This window comes from Brienomyrus brachyistius, chromosome 8 (genome assembly GCF_023856365.1).
Source record: "Brienomyrus brachyistius isolate T26 chromosome 8, BBRACH_0.4, whole genome shotgun sequence".
Lineage (NCBI taxonomy): Eukaryota > Metazoa > Chordata > Actinopteri > Osteoglossiformes > Mormyridae > Brienomyrus > Brienomyrus brachyistius.
Window position 1 is genome coordinate 23,713,251 of NC_064540.1, and position 23,753 is coordinate 23,737,003.

At 48.8% G+C, this 23,753-nt stretch overlaps 1 protein-coding gene across 1 annotated transcript in view; it reads left to right on the forward strand.

Annotated features, from left to right (window-relative positions):
• Positions 1-23,512, forward strand: part of LOC125747667 (membrane-associated guanylate kinase, WW and PDZ domain-containing protein 1-like) — a 37,457-nt gene extending 13,945 nt beyond the window's left edge. The window contains 16 exon segments of the mRNA XM_049023081.1: positions 3,000-3,119; positions 4,039-4,212; positions 4,336-4,516; positions 4,823-4,893; positions 5,740-5,907; positions 7,938-8,365; positions 8,367-8,434; positions 8,863-9,364; positions 9,616-9,679; positions 9,915-10,301; positions 20,506-20,709; positions 20,848-20,924; positions 21,054-21,197; positions 21,892-22,030; positions 22,466-22,569; positions 23,223-23,512. Coding sequence (XP_048879038.1) covers positions 3,000-3,119; positions 4,039-4,212; positions 4,336-4,516; positions 4,823-4,893; positions 5,740-5,907; positions 7,938-8,365; positions 8,367-8,434; positions 8,863-9,364; positions 9,616-9,679; positions 9,915-10,301; positions 20,506-20,709; positions 20,848-20,924; positions 21,054-21,197; positions 21,892-22,030; positions 22,466-22,569; positions 23,223-23,291 — 2,900 coding nt within the window. The 3' untranslated portion in view covers positions 23,292-23,512.
• Positions 23,513-23,753: the final 241 nt, after the last annotated feature.

Sequence of the window (23,753 nt, forward strand, 5' to 3'; positions counted from 1 at the left end):
TTAGGACTAAGCTCGTGGCTTTGTTGGCATTCCTGTCATCTGCTTTCAGGCCGCACATCTCCTCAACAGCGACTCCTCATCTTGTTCCTCATTCTGCAAACTCTTTGATTTTTGGAGTCTGATACATATCAGTGTCTTTCATCTTCCCAATTCTCTCTCGGATTGCATTTCACTCACAGAATAATCTGTATCCAAACTGGTTTTTCTCAGTAAAAATTGAGACTTTTTGAATATTCATAATTTTTCTCCTCCAAAAGGCTTATCCATTGCATTTTTGATGTTTTTATTTATGTTTTTTAGCAGCTACAGTCTATATAGAGACCTGATATACATGGATATGTATATATTACACACAGTGCATTCAGAAAGTATTCAGACCTTTTCACGTTTTCACTTTTTGTTATATTGCAGCTTAATCCTATAAACATTTTGATTAATTTCTCCCCATCAATCAACACTCAGTACCCCGTAGTGGGAAAACAAAAACAGGATTTTTAGAAAATTAGTCAATTTAAATTTGTAAATTTAATAAAAATAAAATAACCGAAACCTCTATTTGACTCATTAGTACTTGGTTGGCAGCAATCACAACCTCACGTCTTCTTGGGTGTGACTGACAAGCTATGCACACCTGGAATTTGGGGATTTTCTCGCATTCTTTTATGCAGATCCTCTTAATCTCCGTCAGGTTGGATGGGGACTGCTGGTGGACAGCTATTTTCAGGTCTCTCCAGAGATGTTCGATTGGGTTCAAGTCCGGGCTCTGGCTGGGCCACTCAAGGACAATCGTAGAGTTGTCCTAAAGCCAGTCCGGCATTGTCTTTGTTTTGCGTAGGGTCATTGTCCTGCTGGGATGCGTACCTGTCCAGTCTGAGGTCCGGAACGTTCTGGAGTAGGTCTTTATTAAGGATACCTCTGTATATTGCTCCATTCTGATTGGAAGCACGCCTTCATAACGCCTATTTTCAAAAAAGGGGATAGAAGTAATTTGTCTAACTATAGGCCAATCAGTCTAACTTGTATAACTGGTAAAGTTATGGAGGCTTTAATCAAAGAGAAAATGATAGATTACCTGGACTCCAATAACATTTTGCGGGATAGCCAGCATGGATTTAGGAGAGGTAGATCCTGTTTAACAAATCTGTTGGAGTTTTTTGAGGAAGCTACTCAGGAAGTTGATGATAAGAAGGCCTATGATGTCATCTACTTAGATTTCCAAAAGGCTTTTGATGTTGTCCCCCACAAGAGGCTCCTACTTAAACTCAAAGCGACAGGTATTTTAGGTACTGTAGCGACCTGGATTGATAACTGGTTAACAGATAGGAAACAGCGAGTAGTTATAAGAGGCACAATGTCACAGTGGGCTTGCGTTCATAGTGGGGTACCGCAGGGTTCGATTTTAGGACCACTATTGTTCCTAATTTACATAAATGATATGGATACCAATATATACAGTAAACTGGTGAAATTTGCAGATGACACCAAGGTGGGTGGTGTAGCAGATACTGAATTAGTGGCTCAGCAGCTACAGCGGGATCTTGATTTAATTAGTAACTGGGCCTATACCTGGCAGATGAAATTTAACGTCGATAAATGTAAGGTACTCCATCTAGGGAGCAGAAATATAAAGTACAGGTATTTCATGGGTGTCACTGAAATAAAGGTAGCTGATCATGAGAAAGACCTTGGTGTGTATGTTGATGCTTCCATGTCCCATTCTCGCCAGTGTGGGGAAGCAATAAAAAAGGCCAATAGGATGTTGGGGTATATCTCCAGGTGTGTGGAGTTTAAGTCAAGGGAGGTAATGCTAAGATTATACAATTCCTTGGTGAGACCTCACCTAGAATATTGTGTGCAGGTTTGGTCACCATATCTTAAAAAGGACATTGTGGCCTTAGAAAAGGTGCAGCGTAGGGCCACAAAAATGATTCCTGGTCTTAGAGGAATGTCATACGAGGAACGGTTACTTGAGCTAAATCTGTTCAGTCTCAAGCAAAGGAGATTGAGGGGGGACATGATCCAGGTATATAAGATTCTAACAGGTTTGGATGCTGTTCAACCAAATAGTTACTTCAGCATTAGTTTAAATACACGAACTCGTGGCCATAGGTGGAAATTAGCGGGAGAACATTTCAAGCTGGATTTAAGGAAGCACTTCTTTACGCAGCGTGTAGTCAGAGTATGGAATAGCCTTCCTGATAATGTAGTGCAAGCTGAATCCTTGGGTTCCTTTAAATCAGAGCTAGATAAGATTTTAACGACTCTGAGCTATTAGTTTAGTTCTCCCCAAGCGAGCTTGATGGGCCGAATGGCCTCCTCTCGTTTGTATAGTTCTTATGTTCTTATGTTCTTATGTTCTTATTCAACTTTCCCTCCAATCTGACGTGTTTCCCCAGTCCCTGCTACTGAAAACCATCCCCCTAGCATAATGTTGCCTCCAGCATGCTTCAACATTGGGATGGTTTTGCGCAGGTGATGATCAGTACCTGAATCCTCCAAACATTATGCTTAGAATTGAGGTCAAACAATTCAATCTTGGTTTCATCAGACCAGAGAACCTTGGTTCTCAGTCTGAGAGTCCTTTTGGTATTTTTTTGCAAACTCCAAGTGGGATTTCATGTGTATTTTACTGAGGATAGGCTTCCATCTGGCCACTCTGCTGTAGAGCTCAGATCGGTGGAGTGCTGCATTCTTTCTGAAAGTCTCTGCCATCTCCACTAAGATCTCTGGAGCTCAGCCAGAGAGACCATCGGGTTCTTGCTTCTATCTCTTACAATAACTGCTCAGTTTGCTCCGGTGGCCAGCTGTAGGAAGGGTCCTCATTGTTCCCAACTTCTTCCATTTAAGAAATTCGGAAGCAACTGCACTCTTGAGAACCTAAAATGTTACGGAATTGTTCTGTGACCTCCAGATCTGTGCCTCATAGAAGTATCATCTCTGAGCTCTTCAGGCAAATATAATATAATATATGAAATATGTTTATCTGGCACCCCCTGCAGGCACAACTAGGCCACCACGGGATGGCGAGATCTCCGGGGTGGACTACAACTTTGTCTCCATTGAGGAATTCTTCTCCCTGGAGGAATCTGGTGCCCTATTGGAGAGTGGCAAGTTCAAGGGTGAGCATATGGGTCTCGCCGCCTAAAATTCCCCTGAGTGTGGCCCTTGGGAAACACGTGACAGGTCTTCTGTTTACGGAGAGTCCTTTTTCTGTTTGTAGTAACTGAGGAAAAAGCGGGGTTCTGCCTAACAGTGCTGCACTTCTGTCCCTGAAACAGCAGGGGGAGCCTGCCACAGCATTGCAGACCATCGCGGTTGCTGTGAAGTGACGCAGCACTCAATATTTAAATCCTCTCAGGCTTCGCCTGTGGCCCTGCCTGTCACCCCCTGCTGGTTGCTTTCGACTGGCTTTTGCTTCCCTTTCCTTTGCATTTTCCACCCTCTTTGCCGTGTTCTCCTGCGCCTTGTTTTTTGACAAACGGCTTTCTGAAAGCCTCAAAGCCATTGCCGGGTAGCCGCTGGCAGTCGGCCTCCCAGATTGAGCGCTGCCAGCGTGGGCATTAGGAACAGCAGCAATCCAATGAATCACAGGCTTCACTTCCTAACAGCTGGATACTGAAAGTTTCCACGGATTAAAAGTGTTGGGGGCTTGGCTTTGCAGCGCCATCCTATGGTGACCCAGTGAAAAATAGGAAGTTTTATTGCACGGCTCTACTGGGAGCCCTGGTTATATAATGGTGACCTGTGTTTGCTCACCATGAGTCTTCATTTCAAGGTAACTTCTCAACATTTTTCTTCCATGATTAAACCCACTGATAGTGTCTCTTGGCATGTTGTTTAGACTTTATTGTTCTAAATGGTTTGCAATTTTTCCAGTCATCATTGACTCAGAAAAGATAATGGGTGATAGAAGGTCATCCATGCACTTTGGAAACCGTGAGTCATCTCCACACCTGGACAGCTCACCTCTGTAACCACTCTGCAGTGACCACAATATATTTGTCTGCACTTCCTTCTGTTCCTTCCTGCCACTTTTAGGGAACTACTACGGCACCCCCCGGCCAGTCCACATTGGGCTGGAGAGCCCTCCCATCACCTATCAGGAGCACCGTAACCTTCTGAGGAACTTCCGCACCCGCAGCAAGTCCCTGAGCAACTTGGAGAAGGCGGCAGAAGAAGGAGAGAACAGCGAGGAGGACTCGGGGCTGTCGGGTACTTTCTGGCCCCGTTGGACCACCATAGAGTCCAGAAAACCTTCCCTGTAATTGATCATTTCCCATTTAGCTAATTGTTCTCTTTTTTTTTGTAACTGTGTCTTTCTTTTGGTGCTCTCAGCGGGCTCGGTGGGGGCCAGCAGTGCCCCGCCCACTACCCTGTCCCCCAGCCAATCCCGGGACTCCAGCGGCGGAGACGGCAGCACCCTGGAGAATGGGGGCAGTGCGAGCGCTGGCCCGGGAGGCCTGCCTGAAAATTGGGACCTATCGTTCAGCGACTCTGGGGAACCGTGCTACGTGGAGTGAGTGGCACCTGGGGAAGAGAGGCAGGGCCGGAAGCACAGAAGCTGCTTAGCAGGCAGTGGCGGCTGAGGGGGGGGGGGGTATGAGTAATTAAACGTCTGTCCTGTTGATGGAGATGATTTCTTAAAGCCTGTCTTTAGAGCTTGAGTGTAGCTTGTTTATGTCCTCCTACAAGCAGCGTGAGACACGGGAGGGGTGCTGCCAAGCGGCCGTGAGTCCAGATCTCCTGCCGCTTTGAGAATGAATAGATGAGGAAGCTTTGCAGGTCTAGTAGCCAGGCCTCTATCTCTGTCTCTGTCTCGCAGTCAGACCTTGAAGACGACCAGCTGGCTGGAACCGAGGGCGCAGGGCAGAGAGACTGCCAACATGGATGAGCGTGAGTGTCATATGGAAGCTGCACACAGACAGAACCGATTAAGGGTAAAGACGTATGTAAAGATAGCGATAGAGGGTGTCATCAGACAAAGGCAGAGTCCCTCCGGATAGCAGGTGTCGGCCCCAAGCATGTCTCCCCCCTTGTCCTCGCACACCACGTTACTCACCACAGTCCCCAGTGTGTGACCACGGCGAGCATGAAGGTCCAGACTTCATCCCCACTGCCCCAAGCTTCATTTCAGGCTTGTTGAGATCAGCTTCTGGTCCGCCTCCATGGCAGATTCTCTCTGAGAGAAGGCACAGCATCGTTTGGTTTCTGCCGACCGATGTTTGCACTGCCAGCCTGCTACCGCCATTTGGCCCCTAACCCCCAGCTGTAAGCTGCCTGACCCTGACCCCTATAGCTGGCTCTCACCTGTGTATGTGTCCGTCTCATGGAGAGCAAGATGGGGTAGCCGAGAATTTCCCCATGGCGATGATTACAGCTTCACTATTCTGTTCTATTAAAAGTGACTTTTCCTCATAAATTTCTGCTCGTATGCCAGAAGGGATTTTGTCTTTCGTTGCATTTTGTCTTTCATTCATTACATGCAAAAAAATTACAAAAAAAGTCTTCTCTTGGTGTCATTGTAGAATATTGTCTGCAGTTTCAGGTAATATATCTTTCACATTACTGCGTAGGACTCAGTCAAACGACTATTTAATGCAGTCAGTGCCAACAGGCATGAGGTTATTTATGGAAAGACTGGTTAGAGTCGTAATCTAGTGGCATGTAGGTTCCCCGAGTTCAGGCGGGACGGCACCACCCTGTCATCGCAGCCTCCGCCTGTCTCACCCTGTTCCCTAGTGCCTCCGTTCACCGACCAACCCGGCGAGTTGCGAGGATATTCTGTCCACACCCGTCTGTGCAAAGGGCCACGTGGCTTTGGCTTCAACATCGTGGGGGGCAGCCGGCCGCGGGAGTTCCTGCAAGTGTACAGTGTCACGCCGGGGGGGCCGCCGACACTCAACACAGGTACCAGGGGGAGGGGGCTGTACATGACAGAGGTGGCCGGGAAAGTGAATGGGGAGTATTACTGCCGTAAGCAATGCTGGGAATATAAGTAAAGTAAAAGGTTTTAGTGGTGAATATTAAAATGGTGATCAAAGCTGGTAAAGATGAAAAGGGCGGAAGTGCAAAAGAGATACAATGACCCAGACAGTTGGAAAATAGGTTGCAGTCAGATTAGGAGCCGGGCACAGAGACGGGCACAGAGACTCATGCTGAGCTCTCCTTCTTTCTCAAAGTCACTCTCCCACTCTGCTGCTGTCTGCTTCTGCCCACCTAGCAACAGTAACCACTCAAAGCAGGAGCCATCCCAGAATTCCCAGACCTTTCCAGCTGTCTCACAAGCCGTGAAATTAATTTTACTATGAAATTGACTCCACCCAATGTGCTCTTGGGTAATGATTGCGAGTTCTAAAGCAGTGTTCCTCAACCCAGTCCTCAGGGAACCCTAGATGTTCCACATTTTTGCTCCCTCGCAGCTCCAGGGAGGGAGCAAAAAATGTGGACTGTCTGGGGGTCCTTGAAGGCTGGGTTGAGAAACATTGTTCTAAAGAGCACTTTAAAACTAATGTACTGCACTCACTACACAAAAGCTGTGTTTAAATTTGATGGGATTTCATTAGAATATTCACAGCAGTTGTGAGATGCTGTTTTATAGGCTGACATTTCCGGCACGGGTAGGAGGCAGAATCTGAAACAGCGTCCCTGACCGAGGGATACGCCCCCCATCGTCTCTGCCTTCTTGATTTTAATCAGCTTCCCCCTCAGCTCCCTCTCTAATTTGCAACCATCCAAAACAATCCATGCGAGCAGCAGCAGCGGTAGATGGCACTTGTAGGCTCCGGCCTTATTAGTCATCTGACAGTGTGCACCGCCCCCTGCTGGTCTGTAATTTACTTGCGAGCACGGAGGCAGGATGGGGCTCTGGAGCACTGTGTTTATTTTTAACGTCAGGATCCGCTTCAGTGAGATCCGGAGCAAACTGCAGAGGTTCACACGGGATCACGTGAAATATCACAGGCTTATTGTCATGAGATGCTCCACAGTAGCTGTCTTCCAGCAAGGCTTGTGGAGCGCGTGCCTTGAGGGGGGTATTAGTGAAGTGCTGAAATGCTGTTGCTGGAGGGTGTCTGGGGGGGAAGGGGGCGCGGGGGGCATCCTTGTGCCAGGCTTGGATGGCTGCTCTGGCCACAGGTCCCAGACATGAAAGGATGATTCAAACACAGAATTGCTGTACCCAGAAGCAACTGTTTACAGCACTACAACAACCTGGCTGTGTCCCTGTTTCTCCCTCTCTCTTTCCCTCTTTCCTGCCTTCTCCCTCCCTCTTTCCATCTCTCTCTCCCTCCCTCCTGCAGGATTAGGGCCATGTGATTTTTGGACCTCTCACTGAGAGAATTTCAGTCCTGCCCTAATCCTGATGGACCCTCATACTATAATCTTGCAGTCACATTGGACAGTGACATGCATACACACACACACACGCACACACATACACACCCATACTCATATCTTTGTGGGGACCGTCCATTCATTTCTATTGGCAAAACAGTAATACCAAGAATGGCGACCTTAACCCCCACCCAGCCCTAACCTGAAACATAAGTAACCAAACAAAATACAAGACTTTTGGCATTTTTAGTCACAAATTTTTATTATATCGAATTTCCCCTTGTGGGGACCAAAAACATAGTCCCCACAATGTATAAATAATAGGTTTTTATCACATTGTAAGGATATTTGGTCCCCACAATGTAATACATACATGAAGTGTGCACGCACACACACACTTGCTGCCTGATTGTCTATGAGACTCATGACTCTGCAGCGGATCTGAGGTCAGGTTGCATAGAGGGAGGGACATGTAGAGGAAAGAGCCTGTGAAGGCTTATCTATTTACAGGTATAAATGATATTAAATAAACTCTCCATGTGTTTTATTCTATATATAATTAAAACCTGTGTATAGTGATTATAGGATATATCTCCCTCTCCCAGCGGATATCCTGGTGTACATCAATGACACCTGTGTCCTGGGCATGTCCCACAAGGACGTGGTGGAGCTCCTGAAGGCCGTGCCGGTGGGCCACAGCGTGGACGTGGTGGTGCGCCGAGGGTACCCCATGCTCTACAACTCTGACGGCTGCCCCAAACAGCTCACGGCCATGGCCCCGACCACGCGGCAGCCGCAGCCGCTGCGCTCGCAGACGCGCAGGCAGGCAGCGCCTCGCACGCAAGCCACGCGGCTCCGCCTCGGGGGGCCTCGGCTCACCCCTGGCTCGCCAGTGAGCGCCATCCTGGACGCCAACGGCAACGCCACTCCCGCAGGCCCCAGCAGCCTGCCCACCTACCCCGACCCAAACGGAGACCCTAGGCTCAGGCCGAGCTCTGCTCGCCGGCCCCATTCGCTGATGCCGGTACCCCCGCCCCCCCCCACCCGACCACTCCCCAGGCCAGAGCGATGTGGAGGCGGGGCCTGCTGGCAGCTCACACAGGTACCCCAGACAGCTGCGTTCATCTCCCCGTGATGCACCTTGTTACCGACAGACGATCATTCCGCTGATTTCCACTGGGTACCAAAATTATCAGACCGGGTGAAAACCTGTTTGTACTGAGTGTGCCGGTCCAATGAAGTACATCAATTAAGTTTAATAATTATGTAAATGCTTTATGAATTATGGTGCTATCTTGAAACACCGAGTTCAGCTGGAAAACGTTGGCGTTGGATATAGATTCCGGTGTTGGCATGGTGTGTCATTCAAGAGGGTAGAGGGTGTCATTTACTGCGGTGTGCTTTGATCTGTGGGACCTTTTTGTCATTGTTTACCTCCTAAATGCCCCCCCCGCTAATTGTTGGTACCTGAAATGGCTTCATTAAAAGCCCCTCTTGCTCACTGTCACTCTCCTTGCTTTTCCCACACAGAGCCTCCTCCATCCGTAACCATAACAACAACTCTCTCCCTGGGCTGACCACCCTCAACCGACCCCCTCCCAAGTCCCCTGGAAGCAGCCTTTCCGCCCTCGGGCTGCCCACCGGTAGAATCTCGCTGTCCCAGCTGGAGGTGGGATCATCTGTGTCCCCACGGGGCACTCGCTCCCGTGCCCTAGCCACTGTGTCTGCGCCACCTGTTGCGGACGGCCCCCCCTCTGGCTTCAGCGGCTGGCCCTCGAGCGCCGGACCCAGCTCCGGAAGCAGCCTGTCCCCTGGGGGCCCGACTGGGTCCTCGGGGGACCTGATACCCGTGGTCCTGGGCCGGAGCGAGGGCATGGGTGGCCTTGGCTTCAGCGTGACGGCTGGGGGCCAGGGGGGGCGCTTGGCCCTGGTGAAGAGGGTGTGGGACCGGCGGCATTGCCCCTCTCTGCAGCCAGGGGACGCCATCATCAAGATCAATGGAGCTGATGTGCAAAGCCTCAGTTTCGCTCAGGTAGAGCCTAGCAGGGTGAAATGTCTGCATCAGCTGATCCGAGATCAGTTGTGCTTTACGTAGAAAAAACACCACGCAGTGTGTTTTCCCCAGTGGTCATTAAGGAAGGTTTAGCTGTCCATTACAGTTAAACCTCTGGGACCTGCAGTACGTATTTGTTCATGTGTCTGTGACAAACTGAGGAATAATGGCTCACTGGGTCACACATAAATGCTACGGGGCGTCTTAATGAGCGTGTGGTGCTATTACAGGTGCAGAGAGCATTGCAGGAGCACACCAAGCAAGGGGATGTCACTTTGCTGATATACAGAGGCAGTGAGTAACCCTCCCAGTCCATGTACTATAGTCGTGCATTTCATGTGTCTCCAGTCCTTAACTGGGAAGGATGTGGCTGCAGCCTCTCTGGTCTCTGTGCCATCTTCTGCAGCTCTGTAACCAGGAACAAAATACCACTAATGATAATTTACCAAAAAAAATACTTGTTAGCGCTGGAGAAATTGCTTTCAGTTTGCAGGAGGCGAGTTATGAGAGGCTGAATCCTTTCTTCCAGGCCCCTCCTACTCTCCCAACTCCCCCGGTTCAGTCAGACATGCTCCCCCATTCCTCTACCGTGGCTCTCAACTTGCCGGGACATCCGGCAAAGCCCCCCCCATGGATGCCTTGACTCCGGCATCTGCCCGCGTGCGTACCCCTTCCCCAGCCATGGACCGGCCCGCCCTGGTCCAGAGCACCAGCTTCCTGGACCTGGTGCCCATCTCGCTCACAGCAGAGCCGCGGGACTGGCTGACTGTGGAAGAGGGGCCCATCCCGGCAGACAAGGGCCACGAGGTGAGCCGGAGCCCTATCCTCTCCAGGGCGGTGGAGGTGGAGCTGAGGAGAAGGCCGGGAGAAGGCTTTGGCTTTGTTATCGCGACCCAGGACTCGGAAAACGGTCGAGGTGAGTAGGGGTGGGCGTGTGTGCCTGATCCAGCCGGATCTGGGTTCCTCTACACGGTGCAGGGCTGCTAACTCCCACACATGTGGCATGACACTCAGGCTTTCAGACTGTCACGCTCAAGCAAGATATCTTTATTATTCCATTACTAACCTAAACTTAGCTACATCAAAAGCTTTGGGTAGTTTGCAAGCACTACAGACAATGTACAAGGTAATAAACCTGTTACTTACATGTAAATGCATGTGTATGTGTGCAGAGGTGTCTTGAATTGTGACCCATCACCACGAAATGAGTCTTATGGGTGTATTTCTACCAGTGCGACTTAAGATTCATTTCGTGGTGATGGGTCACAATTGAAAATCTCACTGCAGCCAGCTGACCGAGGTTGGCAGCCCTGCATGGTGCGTTTCTGCTCTCACCTCACTCCATGGCTGGGCTTGTTTTTCCTTTGTCGTTGTTTCTCTGTGAAGACATCTCCCTGCTGTTATGCTTAAGGTTATGTGCAGAGGTGAGTGTTTCCATGGCCGCTATAGTGTGCTGACTGGCTCCCATACATTTGTCTTCATCATTTATTGGGCCTCTGGGAAAACGTGTCAGGCGCCTGGCCACCGCAAGGTCTTCTGGGACGCTGGGGTCTGGAAAACTGTCCTCTGTAATCCCGCAATGCCCCAGTAATGTTATACCGTCCTCTGCAGGGTTAGATGTCTGGAAAAGGTTGCTTACAGCTACTGTGTGGCATCTAACCAGGATGTTCCAGATTCGCTAAATCAGTGTTTCCCAATCTGGTCCTCAGGGCCCACAGACAGTCCATGTAATTGCAAAAATGTGGATTTTCTGGCAGGGAGCTGGACGGGAGCACAAACGTGGACCGTCTGTGGGTCCCTGAGGACCGAGCTGGGAAACACTGCCCTAAATTACACCCTTCTTCCTTTTGTAGTTAAACTGCAATCATTTTTTTTTCTCTAGTGCTGACAACGAGCAGAGTGTGATGCTTTTGTTACTTGTTCCAGTGCATGACTCAGATCTCCTCTCTTTTGTGAGAAGGTCATGACGTCTCCTGTCGGACGGTTAGGTGCAGGACGTTGCTTGGGATAACGTTTAATGTATAAAAGCTTTCCTTTTCCACAGATGGGTTGGTTAAAGTTGGTTAAAGCTGGTTAAAAGGTGCCGCTCACCAGTACGAGTCGTGCTCCGCTGTCTTCCAGCCCCTGGCCCCTGTGGTGCCGGTACCCTGCACTGACTCTGGGCTGTAATTCAGCTCTGTGAAAACGGGCCGGTTCTTCTGGCTTAACGCATCATCGGTAGCTGGCACTGGTCCCTCTCCGCCCCCACCCTCCCATCTCCTCTCCTCTTTCCATCCCCCCCCACCCATCCACCTAACCCCCCCCCCCACCAACCATGCCAGCTGTTCTTCCCGCTCTGTTTTGTTGGTGAAACATCTGTTTCATCCTCTGTACGTCCATCCCTCCATCCTTCTGCCTTGCCTCTGCTCACGCTTTAAAGGGATCCGCTTCACTCCCCAGATTATCTTCACCTTTTGCCTCCTATTTCTGACTCAGTATCTTGCCTTTTTCAATATGTCCACATGCACTGAGTGACACAATAATGTCTGTCTTGTGAGGAGAGGTTGAGATTTTTTTTTTTTATGCTTGTCATCGATTGTCGTCTATCTGGATTTGAACGTTAACACGGAATCTTTTTGTGGGATTTGGAGTGTCTTCACATCTGCAATTTCAAAACCACAGAGCGGTGCTCAAGTGGCTGCAGGCTGAAATGAAAACTCTGAAGGGCTCCAACCATATTTATTGCTTTTTGTTTTTGCGGAATTCACTGTAGGTGTTGCTCACTGTGCTTTTACTAGCTGTTGTGGCACAGTGCTGCATATCGCCATTACAGTAGATCGAGATACAAGTTGTTGAAGGATTTGTCATCTTATTGCTTGTATGCTTGTCAACTTGTGATCTGTTTGGTAGGTTAAGCCCTCATTTGTATGTCTGCGATTGACCAATGACTGTGACCCATACTTCCCTCTGGGGATGGGCTTTGCTAATTTGACTCCTCCCCTTATACTGCTATCACTGAAATCCATGTGCTGTGACACATCGGTATCCTCTTGGTCCTGCACTGGGATCTGTGTTGGTGTTAATATTTTTAATTTTCTACAGGGAAATCTATTGAGTACTGAGTAATAACAGTATAAGTTTTGTGGCTGGCTGCAGCAGCACAGCCTACCTAAATCTGATGGTTAGTTTTGTCAGCAGGTCCGAAACAAAGGCACTGCAGTTTTGATGGGTGGCTGCTGTCCATGGTGCTGACCGAAGTTGGCAGTCACCTGTACTTTGGTCGGAGCAGCTACAGTATTCATGTTCTGAGGGCAATTTTGTGACACTCCTTAGAGTCTCACCTCGACTCAGATGGTGTTGGTTTCCTCTTCCTAGCCAGTGCTGCACCTGGAATGATAAGTCATGGAGAGACAGGAACCAGTAGGTGACCCTGCCCTTGCACTTGAACGAAGCATGGTCCGTGATGAGGGTAAAGTGTTGCCTGATGAAGAAGCATCGAAACTCCATGACAGCCCACTTGCAAGCAGAGGTACAAAGTTCAGGTTCAGAAAGTACAAATCCAGACCAAGATTTTGTTTCAACGAATCAGTTGAGTATGAGGAGTCACATTTACAAAGTACTGAACTGGTTCGTTGAAGCAAAATATTGGAAAGGGTTTGTACTTTCTGGACCTGACATTTCTAGCTCTTCTTGCAAGCCAGGGCTTCCCTTTCCACAGCAGAATACCAGTTTTCTGCCTGGGTCAGTTTCTTGCTCAGGTATAGCAGTAGGTGTTTCTCCCCATCAAAATCCTGGGCCAACACAGTGCTGCACGATGAAAGGTTGGTCGTGTCATGGGTGAGGAGGACCAGCTTGGCTATAAGGGTATTCTTTAATGTCTAGAAGGAGAAGAAGGGAATAAGGACCCATAATATCCCTTCAACACTAGGAAAGCACGTACCTGTGTCTTAGCTGTTGGTCATGTCATATTCAGTGATCTTCTTCTGCTGGAACTTCAGGAGTCCATACCGAAACCAAAAGCCAAGGTATTGAGCTTCAGAGAGCCCCAGATGATGCTTCGTATGGGTGACGTCATCTGGATAAGCATGTAGGCTCAGTGTGTCCACACAATCTCATCTCTGACTTACTGTTAAGATCCAAGGTGGAAATGTACTGGGTCGTCTCTAACCTCTGTCACCTCATGAGTTCTTGCCATGAAATATTTGAAAAACAGAGACACCTCATTCCACTTGCTAAAGTCAGTTAGTTGGCAGGGCCACTGCTGAACAACTACTCCCAGAGAGGTCTGGATGTGACGCTAGGTGATGTGTGTCCTGCCAGGGTTAGAGGAGAACACATCCTGGTGCTGATCCAGGAGCTCTCCTTCCTCTTAGCCCTGGAGAGCATTCAGATGGCTTCCTATCTCTTCAGCATCCTGGGTAGCTTGTCTGCTCCAAGACACCACAAACAGACTACAAGGAAAGTTGATCAATCCGCTTTTTGAGACATTTTACTGATCCCACTTGCTCCTTAATGACATCAATTGGGCAGTGTGTGGCTCTGTGGGTTAGACCCACAGACAGTAGGGAGCTGGGAGGGTTTAGGATATTACCCCAGAAAGACAGCTTTTTATTTGGATCCCGGAAGGAGGGAAAATGGGGAGCTGCGGAGCTGCATGGGCCTGGCCAGTCGTTGGCCTCAGTCAGGTCATGACTTCGGCCATGTTGGCACAGGCATTGCAGCACTACAGCCTGGCTATAGGCAGTAGCCAGATGCTTCCCCAACTTCTCCTACCTCTTAGCTTCTGACGAAGCCTCCTCAAATGTGAGCCAGCTGGGGCTGTTAGTGGGAGCCAGGCATGGAGGATTATGATTGGGCTGACTTTTGACAGCTGCTCCTAAACAATGGTGCTGAATTTTTGACAGGTGGTCACAGTTTGTGGTTCTAATCTTGGTCTGCAGTAACCTGTGTATTGGATGCGCCGGCTGAAGCTTCTGGGGTCTGGGGACGATGTCGTGACAGAATCTACAGGGTATCTGTAGAAGGGTGACTCCATGGTGTCATTCCTCCCAGTTTCTATGTGTCCTTGGCTTCTTGATTGGAATCACGTCAGTGTAAAAGGTCAGAGTGTGGCTCTGTCTTGAGCATTCACTCGAAAGATGTCATTTTCACTCCCTCGTCATATATGAAACTCCAAGTTTTCCTGTGTGTTTTTTTTTTTTCAAAATCTGGAAAGATATTTTATTTTTTATTATGTCTTTTATTATTGTGTAAAATTTGAAGGAGGATTCAAAGTCTCATCACCCACCAGGGTTGTGTCTAGTTCATGTCTTGCAGCTTATCTGGAAATCCACCGCGACCTGAATTGAATGTTTTTGAGACAGACGAAAATATGGGTGAGTTCATGCTATGGGAGCAGCAGCTGCAGCTTTCCAGCACTGTCCTCATCCCCGGAAGCTGCCAATCAGGCGTCGTCATGGTGGTTCCAGGTCAAAAATCCTAATAACACTCTTTGGACACCTTGGGTCTGACAAATGGTGGCTTTCAGGGGGTGTCAGATGTTACCATGCACCATGCCAGTTATGGAAGTTAAGGAAAAAGTTTAACTTAAACTTTAACTTAAAATATGTCTGTAGAGCTGGGTATTTTCATGAAGGAACAATAAGAGACCAGTGGTACATGAGCACGGCTGGTTAATTTAATTTAAATAAATGAAACAACATTTTTCTCCTTCCTCACAACTAAACACTCTGGGATTTTTATAAAGACGTGACACCTTAGTAATTGTTAACATGAGTCAACTGTGCTTCAGGATATTCTAGCAATGACGGTGTCTACATCAGAACTGCACCGCCTGTAGACACAGGATCATAGTAATGAATCATTCTGAATTGTCTCCATAGGGTTTTACATCTCTGTCTCCAATGTAAGGTTTACGATAGCTATTGTAAGTTCACACTTGGATGCAAGATTCTCTCAGCTATTGAGGTCTAATCCCTGTGAGGTAATTTGCATCGCATCGCTCTGCTCTGTGATTTTAAAATCAAAATGGCAGAATTGCTGGGTGTGACAGCAGTGGTATAATTTCCTCTTAATCAAACTCATGACTGATGACTCCTCCTAGAACCTAATGATATGTGTAGCCAGAATGACTTGCCTGAGTGTGTTTAAGTGATAAAAGTGAACAGGGTAGTTGTAGAAACTATGTAGCTAGTGGCTTGGTTAGCATAGAGGCTGCTTTTGTGACTCTAAGTACTGATGGTTGTTGGCAGTAACTCAGTACTGTGACTTTCCTTCCTGGGTTACATTTCTGTAGTCTATGAAATTCACTTTGGTTGGTGTTCCACTGTCTTTCCAAAACTAGAGCCTCAGTGCTTGATCCTGGATCAGCTAATGTGTCACCAGTGTGCTCCCCCAGTTGAGGACAATGACAGAGCTTCACACTCAGGGCCAAGATCTGCGATGGCAGGGGACGTCAACAGAAGCGCAGCTACTAGCCGTTACCGTGCCGGCGGACTTGGCACCGTCTGCCGCTTGCGGGTGACAGCAGCTATGACAGGTTCCCGAATGGGGCCCCACAGTGGTGTCCTGAACAAGACAGTTGCTGCATCGGCTGCTCTGATCCCATGTTTCCCGCTCATCTTCCTCATATACAGTATTCCTGCTCATCATCATCGCTGCCCTGTTCACATTGGTTAAAGACACCTTTACCCCAAGAGGATTTCCTGTTACTCATTTGGGGAGCACAGTGTTTTATGGCTTAAGTGTCCGGCTCTAGGGGCAGCAGTAAGGGCCCCACATGGCCAACAAGTCTAGTTAGCTCAGCCACAATGCTATCACTCCGATTCGCTTTAATCATGCTTGCTCCTTGCTGCTACTGTGCTTGAGAACAGAAAACCTGTTAAGTTAGTTTTGTTCAGCCTGGTAAAATTCCTCTTTAGCCAAAACTTTTATTTTCCTGTTTTAACCATTCGTTTGAGGCCGGTATGATGTAGAAGTAGAATGACTGAACCTCCTTATACTCAGTGGTGCAGATTTTTGCTGCCAGCTAACTGGGCTAGTCAGGGACGGATTACGGACCGGGCCAGCGGGGCCGCTGCCCAGGGGCCCTTGGGGTGCAGGGGGCCCGTGGGGCCCCTAGCCCAAAACAATTTGCAACTCTTATCAACAATGTATTTTCGTTTGTCTATTTTAGAGGGCCTACATTCTTTGATCCTCTGCCTACAAGGGCCCCTGACCCTATAGGGAGGGCGTTTGGCTGCCAAGGGCCCTTGAATTGTGATTGTTGTGGTGGTGGTGGTGGTGGTGGAGGGAGGGGGGGGGCCTCGCGAACGTTTTGCCCAGGGGTCCACACAACCCATAATCCATCCCTGGGGCTAGTGCAGTAAAAGATATAGTCAGGCATGCATTTTGTTTACTAGCCAGCGGGTTAGTGTTCAGGTTCAGGTTGTTCAGTTAGTTGTTCAGTTAGTGTTTTCGTTCTCACCCTTCACCTAAAGTACTTGGCTCAGGTGAGTGGGCCAGATTAATTTCCGATGCTGCTCATGTTAGGGGGTGACGTGTGAGTCAGCATTGTGTCTGTGTTCAGAAGGTTGCTGGTTCGAACCCCAAGGTCAGCACAGCAGACCCTTATGCATGTCACTTTAGATAAAAGCATTTGCTAAATAAATCAAATGTAGATGAACCACAAAATTATACACTCCTTTTGCTATTGTTTGGTAGTGCTGCCCTCTTCGTGGAGCTTGGACACCCCTGTTGAAGCCCACTTATCCCCCCTCGCCCAGCACCCAGCATATCAAATGTGGTTGAAGTGGAAGGCGGAAATGCTGACAGCATGGTAGAAAGGCAGCGAAGTTAGCAGCTTGGATTGCTACACGGTCATGCAATAAGACAAGAGCATAATCCCATTCATCGTCATCCATCATTGCTTTACAGTGCCTCTGCGTGTACAACCTGATGTTAGCAGACAATAAGAGTCTTTAGTGCTTCTCTCAATTTCTAAAATCATTCCCAAAGTTGAAATCCTTGCAGTGCCAATCAAAACACACCTGCTTGAAATTCACTTGCCTCCTTTTTTGTTGTTATTCTGCTCCTCTAAAATGCTTCAAGGCAATGAAATAATGCACTTAGCTACCAAGAAAAGTGTTCAGTATCTCAGGATTTTGTGAAATTTTAACTCCCTTTTTGCTTCAATGACGCCATTGCAGACCCTTGGCATTCCTGGTATGAGCTTCTAGATGTAGTCAGCCGGAATGCTTCTCCAACAGTTCTGAAAGAGTTTCTACAAGTTCTGGGCACAAGTTTGCTGCATTACTCTTGGTTTTCAATCCAACTCATCCCAAACCAGCTGTATAGGGTTTAGGTCAGGGGGATTGTGGGGACTTGGTCATCTGTCATAGCAGTCCATCTCTTACCTTATTCGTAAGGTAATACTTACTACATAACCTCGAGGTCTGCTTAGGATCATTATCTTGTTGAAAAACAAGTGATTTCTAGACTTTTGACTGGTACTGTATAATCTCTGATTAACGACCGAGAATCAGGGTTAGGGTTAGGGTTAGGGTTAGGGTTAGGGTTAGGGTTAGGGTTAGGACAAACCGCCTTACTGAAGGGTCTAACGGCAAAATGTTCCTGCCACTTGGACCTCTTTCCTTATATACTATTATACCCGCTGCCTAATATCTACCTGAAAAGTCTTTCTGATGCCTGAAATCGATGGACGTGAGTGATTTTCTTTGTGGCTCCCAAACCGTTGAGCTTCCCCTGAGCTCTAGTCAGTGTCGGACTCTCTAGGCCGTACACCAGTGCAGTAATTCCGCCTGCAGCAGCACCTTTGGCCTGTGCGGCGCAAACGGACGTGTGACGGTGCCTGACTTTGAGGACATCGTTACAGCACGTTCACATCCTCCCGTTCCTGCCAAAGCCTCAGCGGTCGCTTCCTGCTCAATGTCACCCAGGTCTCTGAGGTTTCCTCTGCATGCCAGACTGGCGCCGTTGTTTTTAGAGTAGAGAGGTGAAAACGTGACGCGTCGATTCATCACAGGAACAATTTCAGTGTTTGTGTTGTTCAGAATGCAGGCAAAGCCCACGTTTAGACCCTTTTAAAGCCTTATCTGTTTTTGTATTTACGGCTATGCATTGCTTGAGTCGTGGTGCATGTTGCGATAGATGAGGCAGAGGCTTTAAGACAGATTATCCCTATCTAACTTGACTTTGATCAAGTCTAAGTTTAAATGCACCTGCTGAAGACAGACACGTTTGATGGACTGATACTGGTTAATAGACATCTAATTCACCAGACTCTATGTAATGCTGGAAAGATGTTCTTTTGCCATTGTAGTGTCACATTGGGTGAATCTCAATATGTGTACTTTACCATACTTGTGTTCTCGTGTACCTGTATTACATAATTTTCCAGTGCCGAAGACCAGTTACTCAAGAACAGAAGTACAGAGGACGGTAAATATCCCTGGATATCATTCTTGCTCTGCCCCAAATGTCAAGGATACATCACTTGCATCCTCACTGAACAAGACCAATCCCATGATTCATTGTGTTCCAAGTTCGTTCTTGGAAGGCAAGTTAGCAAGACCAGTCTTGTCAAAACCAGAAGTACAGTCTTAGCGTTCTTGACATGCACATTCGCTCATTGTTCTAGGGAAAATGAGACATTTTCATCTCATTGGCTAAGGGCAGGAAGGTCTTCCTACAGCTTTCTCCCAGAGGGCTGATCCCAGGGGGACACGGGGTGCTGTGATCTGGCCTGGGCTACATGGATGATTCAGTGTGTGGGTGCCATCTACACGGACTGGTGTGTTACATAATCATGCTGGCGGCACGGAGAAACTGTAGCAGTGTGTGTTGGAATATGAACGGCAACGTTCCATTTCGAGATGATTATACCATGTTGTGTCTTTCGTCTAAATGCACCCAAGCACGATATGTAACAGGTTATATCTAGAAACATGCCTGAGCTTGTCAGGAACGCCTCCTGTCTCATGTTACTGGGAGTCACTTAAAACGTAGTAAAAATTCAGGTGAGATGACACAAGTGGTTCTCATGGAGTCAGTAGGAGGTGAATTTCATATGAAGCAGCTTTCCTGTATCTGCTTCCTGAAATTGAGGACAGAGTCCCCCTGTGCGTCGGTGTTCTGACATCACCAGGGCTTCTATGCTGCAGACATGGACTCAGAATCCACCCAGAAAGCAGGTGATCCTGGTGATCAGTGTGAATCCTCCCCTCCGCACCCCTGCCGTGTCTCTCCTTTATGGTGCTGGCTGATTGGCTGCATATTAATTACAATGCGACACTCATATGCAAATGAAGTGACAAACACTAGTTTGATTGGATAAGCTTAAGATGGAAATAATTCCATCATATTTACCGAGGCCTTTCAGCTCATTAAATCTGGGACTCAGCGCCTTCCATGTCTCATTATTTTTCCTGTCATGTGCATGTCCAGCTCACCCTCCCCCCTTCATTACCTCCAAGTTCCACTCCCTCCTCCCAAAAATCTCTGGAGCCTGGAGATTAGCATTTGACTTGATCTGGCAGCCATCACTTTCTAAGTTTTTCCTTTGATTTGATTTCCCCAGTTGGTTGTCCATTGCTATTTGTTGACTACTAGTTAATACAGCAGCCGCCAGAACAGAGAGTCTGCTTTCAGTCTTATTAATAACAAGTGGGCAGTGAATAACTGACCCTGGGGTTTATGGTCTGGACGGCCATGTTGTAGACCCCCCCGGCGATTTGGTCGGGTCTCCTGGCTTGTTTGGCTGGGCTGGTCTATGTACAGTATAAGGATCTGATGTCCACAAGGGGATTAAAAGCAATAGAACCTAGATGTATTGCAAGAGATTTGGCTACATTTTCATACAGATCAACAAGCCAGAAAGAGCTTCAATTACCAATAATGAAAAGCACCATTGAACCATTATACAGTAAACTGAGTCACAGCTAATTTACATCCCAGTTTCTCCTACATAATACATCAGTGTGTTTGCAGTTCGGAGTCTTGGCTTCTTGGCTATCTGGTTATCCTCACCCCGGTCAGCTGTCCTGGGAGTCTGACGGCCGATTCTGGCCCTGCGTTCCTCCTCACCATCGTTCTCCTCCTCCCCCTTCTCCTCTCACTGATCCCCTACCCCTGTTTCCCCACAGCTCCCCCTCTGCTGCCACATCGCTTTGTAACGGTGCGCCGTGGCAGCCCAGCAGCCCGCAGCGGGCAGATCCGTCCCGGCGACCGGCTGGAGGCGGTGGAGGGCCGCTGCGTGGCGACACTGCCGCACCGTGAGGTCACCCAGATGCTGCGGCGTGCCGGCACCACACTGCGCCTCACTGTCGTGCCCCGCAGCGCAGTCAGCTGTGCGTAACATTGGGGATTCCCCTCTGTGATGTCGACATGCTTTCGGCCGCATGGCATCGGGGCATTCACACACATAGCCACACACGCCCCCCCCCCCGGGGACTCCCCTCTGACATGGGTGTCCTGCTCTCTCCCAGACTCCTCCGCCCTCTCCGAGTCCATGGCGCTTGAGCCTGCCTACAGAGCCAGGAGAACTTACAGGTTGCGGTCCAAGGTGAGCTGTGAATCGGCAATAGATCCACACCAGCGTTGCCGTTGTTCCCTGTGTGTGTTTGGCTTCATCACAACCTCTGTTAACCTTTCCCTCCTATCTTACCACCCTCCCCCAACCTTCTGCAAGCAGGACTCCAAGTACTACAATGTGGACCTCGATCGGGGACCCACGGGCTTTGGATTCAGCCTGCGGGGGGGCAGCGAGTACAACATGGGTCTCTATGTGCTGGGGCTCATGGAAGGAGGCCCCGCCTCTCGAAGCCAAAAGATACAGGTGAGCTTCAGGTTGGAGCCACATACTGGGATCTGGGTCCTTGTGCTGTACCTGTACCTCAAAGAGGCTTCCATGTGCCCTTCATTTTCAAGGAGGGTTTGGGTGTGGTTGCTTCCCCAGCCCCATACGTGTGTGTGTGTGTGTGTGTGTGTGTGTGTGTGTGTGTGTGTATACAGAGTTTGCCTGTCCTCCAGAGGAGTGAAATGGTTGCATGATTTTGTGTCTAGATTTGTTACCCAGAAAGAGGTTGGACAGAAAATGGCTGCCTTGCTTCAAGTGGGTATGGTGGTGATGAATGTTTGCGATGTATCCTGCAGGGGGGGGGGGGGAGGGGGGGGGGGATGGAGAGTGCTGTTTTACAGCTAGCATTAAAAGCACATCGGAATGAAATGCCAAAGCTTTCAGCATTAAAGAGCCAGCCTTCTCCCGGGATAAATGAGTCTCAGGGTGAATGTGTGTGTGTGTGTGTGTGTGTGTGTGTGGGTTTGTATTAACCACATGGTTGAAACCAAATTTCCCCACAATGAGGTGAAATCTTCTACTTTTTAGGTTGTGGGAACAAGTTTAGTTTAATTTTTATAAAGATTTGTGCATGCAAACAAAAACCTTAAATAGCATGTGTGTGTGCGCGCGTGTGTGTGTACGTGTGCGTCCCCGCTGCTGAGATAGCTGCCCTTCTCTGCGCCCCCTGCAGGTCAGCGATCAGCTGGTGGAGATCAACGGCGACAGCACGGCAGGTATGACCCACAGCCAGGCCGTGGAGCAGATCCGCCGGGGGGGGCACCGTATCCACCTGGTGCTGAAGAAGGGAAATGGATACGTGCCTGACTACGGTGAGGGGAGGGGGTTAGGACACACAACGGTTCCATGCCAGCGGTGGGTGCCCGAGCTGAGCAGGCTGTGTGCTTCCTTTAGTTATTTATATGCTGCTTTGACAGGGACCACGAATAGCTTCTTATTAATTAGCTGTTTATTTCCAGAATTAACTGTTAGCTTTGTTTCATCCGGCGTCCCGTGATCAGGTGACATCATGTCAGTCACTTAAACTGTCGTATCCCCCACCTCCTCCAGGACCCCTGGGCACCTTGACCTCTTTATGTAACCTTTTACTGGGGGGGGAGAGGGGGGGCTCTTATTTACTGTGTTGGCTTCTTTCTTATCCAGTGTATTAACTGCATTTTCACTTCTCTCACTGTGTCCTGTTCTGGGTGTCCGTCTCTCCTTTCTTTCATCCTGCATGCTCCCCCTGCCCCCTCCCCTCCTCCCAGTGGAGCTGTCCAGTTTGTCGCTGTGTATGACCAACTCCAAACTGGGCGAGCCTTGTTTCTATGTCGTCGGCCGGACAGAGAACATGCGGTTGGTAACCGTTCCTGTTAGTTTGTCATTCTTTTTACTCTACGCCTTCTCCTTCTAACGCTCCTCCTCATCCTAGGCATGCAGTCTGACTAAGTCGCATTACGCGTCAAGCCGGCGAAACACGGCGGTTAAAGGGGTAGGACTGTCCTGTCGATAGGCAGCCAGCTGCAGAGTAACAGACCCTCCATCTGCACCGGAGTGAATAGGGCAGAAGGTCCAGTTCTTACCTAAATACAAAAATGCCTCGCATTTGGACCAACCTGAAAGTGATTTGCGGATCACTGGCGTTCCGACCAATTTTTCTATTAAGTAACGAGACAAAACTTTAGAAAATATAAAGACAGCGTCACATGTGAGGAGCTGGACCTTCTTAAGAAAAGTAGTTTCTGATTTTTACAACATAACCTGGAATTCTTCTTTGAAGCAATTTAATCATTTAGTTCTGTGATTTTGCTGATCCCAGTAAGCTGAATACATGCAGTCAGCTGGGGTGGCTTTAGTCAGTAGCCGCAAATTCCTGCTTCTTCTTCCTACACACCCCAGTGCCTCTATGCCTCCCCAGTGCCATTTGCATTGTGAATTTGCATTCTCAAAATTGCTGCTGATCTGTTGGTGCTGCTGTTTTTGTGTGTAAATGTGATGCCGGACTGTCCTTCCTTACCCCTGCAGGCCGTGATCCCCGCAGAGCCCCCTCCTTCCCCCCACTCCATCCTGACCACCCGGGTGTGGCTGCAGTAGGTGTCTCTGACTCCTTCCGCCCCTGGAAGAGTCAGAGATCAAAGGCGGTGAGGTACAGACAGGCTGGCCAAGGGTGGGGAAGGTGGGGCAAGGAGCCCTGAAATGGACATGGATACAGAGGAAGATGGAGGGCGCACTGGTGTGAGAAGTCATGGACAGGGGTGGGACAAAGCTGAGAAACTGGGGGGTGCCAACAGGGGGTGGAGGGGGTGGTGGTGTGAAGAAGGACGGGGAAGGACAGGCCATGGAGGTGGAATAACAGGAACCAGAGTGGGCCATTGACGTCAGCTGGCGCGGAAAGCCCCGCCCACCAGTGCATACCTAATTAGGGGCTCTCTCTGCCAAAGCACAGCTGGGGTCCGAATCAGGGGCTAGTGTGTCCAAAGTCACACTAGCCAGCAGGGGGGTGGCTCTGGCTCAGACCCAGATGAATGAAACGGAATAAGGACGAAGGAGACTTGA